The 8304-nt window shown below is 29.3% G+C and overlaps 1 protein-coding gene across 1 annotated transcript; it reads left to right on the top strand.

Annotated features, from left to right (window-relative positions):
• Positions 1-4254: 4254 nt before the first annotated feature.
• Positions 4255-5601, top strand: LOC149566461 (caffeic acid 3-O-methyltransferase 1-like). The gene is made up of 3 exons (XM_089817408.1): positions 4255-4945; positions 5069-5133; positions 5308-5601. The coding sequence occupies exons 1-3, from the start codon at positions 4264-4266 to the stop codon at positions 5599-5601; spliced, it is 1041 nt and encodes a 346-aa protein (XP_089673534.1). The 5' UTR covers positions 4255-4263.
• The last annotated feature ends 2703 nt before the right edge of the window (positions 5602-8304 follow it).

Genomic DNA, 8304 nt, shown 5'->3' with positions numbered 1-8304 from the left:
ATCAAAATTTTTTTCTCCTTGCTAAGTATAGAATATCATTTGATTAATCATATTTTTAAATAGTTTACTTTTAGGAAAGTTATTTTGGTTGCATTCTCGTGCATATTATATAAACATCAGACATGTAAAATAATTGTTTTCCTATCCAAATTGGTGTTATTCTGATAGGTTGTTATAGTGGGATGGTTTTTTAATGGTGGTAATAAATTTTGCCCCTAGATTCATAGATTTGGCACATTGACTGTGATTCACGACATGAGAATTGGCTAGAAAAAGCTATAATCTTGTGTATACTCTAGGGTTATACATTTCGTAGACGTATCTACAATGAATTCTAATCTACAATATTAAAAATAAAACCATTGACCATATTTTTTTCTGATCCCCAAGCCATGATTACAACTTTTGTATTCGTGTTAATGTTCAAGAAGTGAAAATTTTGGAAAAGGCCAAATTCTCTTGTATGTACCCTATTATATTTGAGCTTTTACATTTTGTAGGCATACTTGCTAAGGCACAGATAGAGGAGGATGTTGATAAATAATAATCGATGCATATAAGCATGCAAATGAAAAATATCCCATCATAAATATTCATAGAGAAATATAGTGGGTAGGAAAAGAACAAGTTTAAAAATCTAAGTGAAGGGAGTTACCATGATAGGGAGATATCATTAATGGGAGAAACGTCAATGTCAATGCCAATAGTGGACATTTTGCGATAGGTTTTCTTCTCTCTAACATCTGACAATTTTGGCATGTCACAACATTCTCACCACAACCCTCCTAGAAATAAGCCTATCAGCTTAATAATCCAGCATTGTCTTATCTATACACTTCTAACATTCTAAAATTGTTGGTTACTTTTCATAGTATTAAAACTAGAAATTTTGAAGATATTCTAAAAGAGTTATGAGGTGTTGGTTGTTCTTGATTTTGTAATTTTTGTGGGAATTTTAAACTTTAATATTTAGTAGCTATCTATTTGAAAAAACCTTTTGACAATAATCAAAGGAATGTGAAAAAATGTAATGAATAATATTCTTGAGGGTTTTAGTTTCTAACATTTTACACATTTTAGACTAGCATTTCATACTCTATTACTTTATAAATAATTATTTTTTCAAGAATATTAGCATATTGCACTCAAACACTATTTCATAAGCAATATATTATTATTCTATTGTTTCTTGTATCATTCTCCTCTTGTTTTGAAGTTTTCATTTTTCACTTATCGTAATTCCTTCCTTACGATTTTCTTATGTTGTATTTTCTCAACCAGAAACAACAATTAAATCCCCAAATCAAATAATTTTATGGTTACAACATTTTGTAATATTAAAATGTTGCATATACATTCTCATACACATCTCTCAAAATCTTTCCTTAGTTACATAACTATAACAATGCATCACCCTTAAAGAAAATTCAAGTATAAGATTACCCAATGTAATTCAATAAATATTAAATATATTATCTTGTGGTGGCATAAAGTTAAAATATCTACAATTAAATTTGTAAGGGCATGTAATGTCCCCAATACTAGAGATAGAAAACCTACAAAATTATAGTTAGAATCTTAATAATAACAAATCTTATTTTACTTTTCTACCCTTAATCCTAATCCCAAACCTTAAAGACGTCCCTAGATTTGGTTATGTATATGTTGACAACATTACAATGTTATTACCATTATACTTTCTTTGGCATGTAAGTCAGATGAAGATAATTCTCACATACCCACATTATAGAGGTTTTATCCATTTGAGTAGTGTTTGGCCAAACATGCATTATGCCCATCTCAAATAATCACACAAAGAGTTGCATTATACTCCATCATGTCAGCCAAATGGGAATATACCCATCTTTGATACTGATACTAGAAGTTTGTGCTCTTCCCTTCATAAGAAAATTTATTTGTATTTCTATTCATTATTTTAATAAATAAATTATCATCTAAAAATCATCCTTTCTTTGAAATATCAATTATTAAACAAATAGATGAACTATCATCTACACTAAATAAAAGTTCACCATATATATATATATATATATATATATATATATATATATATATATATATATATATATATATATATATAATGTTTATTTTTAAATATAAAGTATTATTCCTACAAAATAATTATAATTTAATTTATTACATGGAAGAATATTTATATTTCCTTTATCTTCATTTTTTCTTAAAAACTAATTTAAGCTTTTGATTTTAATTTCTTAAAAAATGGATGATTTATATCTACAAATATTATTTTAAACAGATATTTTATGTTCTATTTATTAAATTACTTTTAAAAAAAAATCTATTTATAATAAGATTCAAACTTTTGACATGTAGATGGTTGTCAAATTTAATCTAGAAGAAAAGAAGTTAAATTAACACTCTCACACCATCCCGCTGCCCCATTCTGTCATTGTAGAATGCCTATTGGCATTAAATAAATTTTTATTTAATATTAAATAATGTTCTATTAAAATGAAATGAAATAACAAACAAATGAAAGAATGCATATATAACATATAATTACCTTTATATTACCTTTTTATGTATTTCACCTTGACTTTTCTATACCTTCTCAGGTGTTGTTGCACTAAAATAATTTATGACAATAGGTACATCAAGAAGGATATCTTTGCTCAAAATATGTGATTAAAACTATTGCAGAGTTGAATAATACTCTCCAGACATATTTTTTAGAAGCACTGGTTTATGAATAAACTTAATCTACTACTCCATTCACCCTCCTCCATTCTCATTAAATATTAATAAAAATTCTTAAAGCATGGGGGTTATTGTTTGCAATAGCTGACTCTTTAATCTTTGCTATTACATTTTGATTGTATGCATTATTATCAGTCACATTTGCAATGAATAGATGTAAAAAGAATTATAAAATACATGACACTTAAATGAACGTCATTTTTTTTTAAAGTAGCAAAAGTTTACATTGATGAATGCTTCCATTGTAGAAAGCCTCTTAGCTTAAATATTTTATGTTGTTGTAATTCTTAGAAGTTGTTCACTTTTACTCCTTGTAGATATTTTGTTTTAAGTTTCATTCCTCTCTTGACTTATTACCTAGATTAAATATTTCATTGTTTATAAGCTCAATCATCAAAAGTCATGTGTTTTTTTTCTTCTTCTTCTTTTTTTCATTTTTTGAGTGGCCACTTTAATTAATTTAGATTATAAGAAATAAAGGACCCTATAAAAGAGGAGAAAAAAATTGGTTAAAAAATTATCGTGCATCTTTGGAAAAAATTGTGTATAAGACCTCAAATATTGTATGCACAAGTATACTTAGGAGAAGGGGAAGTATACTTAGAGAAGGGGGATTTTGCAAATAAAAAATATTAATCACTAGATAAGACTATTAATCTACAAAGTGATACCATCCTTAGCCTACTCGCAAGTACTAACAATATAATTATTTGAGTAAATATTACTTGTAAAATATTGAAAAATAACTATAATTAAATTCATAGTGAATAGTGATATTAATATTTTGAAACCAAAATTATTATTTAATTGATCAATTTAATTAATATTATTATCAATAATATTTACATATTTACTTATAAAATTTAACTATTAAAATTTATTAATATATTTGATAAAGAATTACATATATTTATATTTATTCATATATTTGATAAGGAATTACATATATTTATATTTAGAATAATATATATTTTGAATGTATTTTTCTTAATCATAAGTCAATATAAGATTCTCACAGGACATTGAATTTTAATCTTAGATTCCAGTGGTAAACATTTTGCAAAGAAATGTATGAGTTGAAAATCTCAAACTTAGAATTTTAGAATTTTATTGAGGCAGTTAGGTGGGTAAATGCGAAACCTAAAAGTTCCGACTCACTAAGGAGATAGAGACGTTTTTGAAAGGAGTTGGTGCTCGCTGTCTTTATTTTTCTTCTCTTCTTCTTTTTGAATACCAACATGCTTCCTGCAGCGTCAATTTGAGTACCAAGTTGCACCCTCAAAGCTGACACCATCATCCATTTGTCTTAAATGACAAGACTGCTACTAAAAAAGAAAACGATAAATTAGTCGTCAAATCAACATTGGCAGGGTTTTTCTAATTAAACGTGCACTACTGTCACTTTGTATGACGTATTGGGAAGCATTCCTCTCTAATGTGACCCTTGAACAGATTGTTTATCCATAAAAGGGAGAGAAACGATGACTGAATCATTCCAATCTCTAAAACTCCAACTACAATAAAATGGAAGCCCATCTCCACCTTTATGAGATGATGCTTTCTGCTGCAAAGCCCATGGCTCTCAAAGCTGCTGTCTTGCTCAACATCCCACAAATCATAGCTACACATGGGAAACAAAATCCTCTCTCTGCGGATGAAATTGTTGAACACATTTCTGCTTTCACAGAGAATAAGGTTCCACAGAAGGAATACTTGTTTAGGATTTTGAGATTGCTGGCTTCTTGTGGGGTTTTCACTGAAGATGTGGATGAACAAACCAAGCAAATGAAATATGGTTTGAACAGTGTTTCTGAATTGCTAGTGAAGGATGAAAACAGGGATTCATGTGTGCCATTTTTGATGTTGGCAGCAGAGAAAGTGTACTTAGACACTCACCACCATTTTCATGACGCTGTCTTGGAAGGGTGTCATCCCTTCATGAAAGTCTATGGCATGAGCCCCTGGGATTATGTGAGCTCAAATGCTGAAGCCAACAAACTTTTTTATGAGGGCATGGCTTGCCATGCAAAAGATGTCATGGCTTCTGTGGTGAAGATGTATGATGGGTTCAGGAGTTTTAAGAGTATTGTTGATGTGGCTGGAGGAGTGGGATCTGCAATGTCTGCCATAGTTGCTGAACATTCGCACATTCGAGGCATTAGCTTTGACCTGCCCCATGTCATTGCAACTGCACCTCCCATACATGGTATGACATCCCATCTCAATTAAATCATGAAAAAATTGATTACTTTTGCTTTTTTTTTTATTGGTGTGACAAGTTGTGCATATTAGAATAAAGATACTAAATAGCTGTCCGTTTAAATTCTAGGAGTGGACCATATAGGTGGAAACATGTTTCATCAAATTCCTTGTGGCGATGCAATTTTTTTGAAGGTACAAACATTGAGCTTTAGGAAAGAATATGATTTAGTTTGTTTTAAATTCATTTTTGTCAATACATCAATGGTTACAAATTAATACATTCTTTTATAATTCTTCATTTTATTTAATTTTATTTATAAATGTATTAGTTTCTTAAAGGCTAAATTATTATTTTTATTATTGCAGTGGATTTTACATGATTGGAATGACGATCATTGCATAGAGATTTTGAAGAAAAGTTATGAAGCAATGCCTAAAGATGGGAAGGTTCTAATTGTTGATGCACTACTTGATGGTTCAAAAGGAAGCTTGAATCGATTAGGTTTACTATTTGATATGCATATGATGATTTATACGATAGGTGGAGAGGAGAGAAGTGAGGAAGAGTTTAGACAATTATTTTTCAAAGCGGGATTCAAGAGCTACAATATCATGAAACTTCCCTTTCTCCAAGTCCTTATAGAATTATCAAAGAATTAAACTATACTCAGGATACCATAATGTAATTTAATTTTCTTTCAATTAATTTTTGAAGCATCTCTATCTTAAGATATGTTTTTATATAAAGATGAAGCACAATTTTTTAAATCTCATTTTTTTAAAAATAATACTATATACAAGTAATAAATTTAGTAAATGATATATTTCTAAGTAAGTAAGGGTGTATTGATTGTTAGATATTCTTCACTAAACTTGAAAATATTTAATTTTCTTGTGTTTATGCATATGCTTTTCATAATAGCATTATGGGCTTTAGTTACTTATAATTTCTTATAACTAGAGAACCTTAAAAAATTTAAATCTTTATATATATATATATATATATATATATATATATATATATATATATATATATATATATATATATATATATATATATATATATATATATATATAGAACTCTATTAATTAAAATATATTTAAAAGGTTAGCAAGTTTTTCCCATGTCAAATCAAAAAAATAATATGAAATTTGATTAGTATGCTTCAAATTTTGAATTATAATATTTATACTCATTTTTATGTTTCTCTAAAAGTCACAAAAATAGTAACCTCAAAAATTACACAAACAAAGCCCCAACTATCCAAGAAAGCTAAATCTAAACAAAAAATTATTTGACAAATCAAAATAATCCAAAATAATGGCCATAAGCATACATAGTAGTCATAGCCCAAAATATTATCAGCCCCAAATGAAAGCTAATTAGAAATTCCATTAAATTTCATGTTGATGGAGAACTCCTCTTCATACCTAATAAGAAGCTTAGCCCCCATCACCTTCATAAAGAAAATGGAGGCAACAAACCATAAAAGGGGTCAACAAGCATCAAAAGGACAAGACAACTAGAGCTAAAGAATAAAATTGAATGAACTAGTTGATAAAAGGGTTATAAGGAATCACCCCAAACTATCAAAACAAAAACAAAACCTATAGAGAGAAATACCAAACACCCAATACAATTCACTTTCTAATTCCATAGAAATGGATTCCACCTCAAAGGGACTTTAGAGATATTAAAGCCCTCCAAGATTAAAAAATATAAATATGAAGGCTAGAAACATGGATCACCACCAAACCATTCCCAACCACCACCAACTTCACCCAAAATGAAGAGCACCACCTCCATAGATGATGTATACATCTCCATAGGGACCAAGAGTATATGAAATAGCATGAGAAAACACTCCACAAGATGGAAGGCCACCATCTCATCAAAGAGATACTCACAAGGAGGAGGCATTAGAGAAAATTGAGGACAACTCCAAAGTTTAAAATCTTTAAAGCACAAAATTATTTCAACTATAAGAGCCACCCTTAAACCACAAGATTAGTTTAACTATGAAAAATTCCAACATCCTCCTAATAAAAAAAAGAATGTACAAAATGCAAGCGAAAAGAAAGATCTTGAACCCCATAAAATGTCCTAAACAAAAAAATCTACAAAGAAGTATAGAGACTCTCAAACCAAATAAGGTTACTCAAGACCCCCAAAAAGTGAAGAACACCAAGATACTCCACACACCTTGGGATGAAATTGTCTTCAGCAAGGAGTAATCCTAACAATAAAGAAGAGAAGGAGGAATCAAAACAATAAAAAGGAGAAGAACCCTCATTGTCAGGCAAAAGAAAAAACATTGGCAAAAAATAAACCATCTAAAGACACCACTAGGATGAGGACTTAACAAGGAGTCCAAAAGGTCAAAATCAACAAAAACAACCTCTTAAAAGAGAGATGAAGCATTAATAACCGAATGGAGAATATGAGAAAGGATGGAAACCAAAGAAGACCCACCAACCAAAAATTGTGCATAAGGGGATGGGAACAACCACCAAATCCCACTTCCATATCAAAAGGAAAAAGCTCCACCCAAAAAATAGAGGCAAAAAATCCATGGGTCAATAAACATAAGAGGCATGTATGTCTTAGGCAAAGAGGAAACCACTAATAACATACATAGAAAGAAACTAAATCCATGACATAGGGTAATGAGAGAGACATTGGAGTCTCCCAAGAAGAATTGGGAAAAAAAAGAATGCCACAAAATTATCATCATCCTCAACATCTTCCTTGTCACTGGAAATAGAACCAGCAGCAACAAAAAACCCTAGGTTTCCATCCACCCAAACTCTGACCCATCTTTTTTACACATCGATATTTTTCTTGAATGTGGTATTATGTAGGATTTTCTATATTAAAATAAGCCAATATGTTTTAGATATTATTTCAGAAAAGGTTACTGGAAGGTTTTCTAGGATTTCAAAATATATGACTATCTATCAAAGTCTTATCTGTACTAACAGTATTGATTGTTGGATCTAAACTTTTAACCCAAAAAAATAAAAATTCTTGTATAAACACTTTCCTATGTCAAATATCATCTTTATGTTGAAATATTTTATTTTTGAAAAGCCAAAAATTTAGTGGAAATACTTAAATATAGAAATAATATAGATTAAATATGAAACACTAGGCTTGAAGTATCAAATAAGGAATATCATTCAACTTGAATGTTTCTATTTCTATTTTTAGCAATATTTAGCTAAATTAATTTTAATGGTATGCATGCATTGCTACTACCAAAAAAATAAAATAAAAATGAACCTTGTTACAATAGAAATTTAAATATAAACATAACATATATGTATTAATTATATTAGTCATGTATGAGAAAAATATGTACC

Source organism: Cupressus sempervirens, chromosome 3, assembly GCF_028749045.1.
Source record: "Cupressus sempervirens isolate cs-2001-9-10 chromosome 3, ASM2874904v1, whole genome shotgun sequence".
In the NCBI taxonomy this organism is placed as follows: Eukaryota; Viridiplantae; Streptophyta; class Pinopsida; order Cupressales; family Cupressaceae; genus Cupressus; species Cupressus sempervirens.
The sequence above is the reverse complement of the archived record's forward strand: the minus strand, read 5'-3'. Positions and strand labels throughout refer to the sequence as shown.

Coding starts and splice junctions, on each gene's coding strand:
- LOC149566461 (XM_089817408.1), top strand. CDS start 4,264: ATGGAAGCCCATCTCCACCTTTATGAGATGATGCTTTCTGCTGCAAAG. Junction 4,946..5,068: donor AACTGCACCTCCCATACATG/GTATGACATCCC, acceptor TTTAAATTCTAG/GAGTGGACCATATAGGTGGA. Junction 5,134..5,307: donor GCGATGCAATTTTTTTGAAG/GTACAAACATTG, acceptor TTATTATTGCAG/TGGATTTTACATGATTGGAA.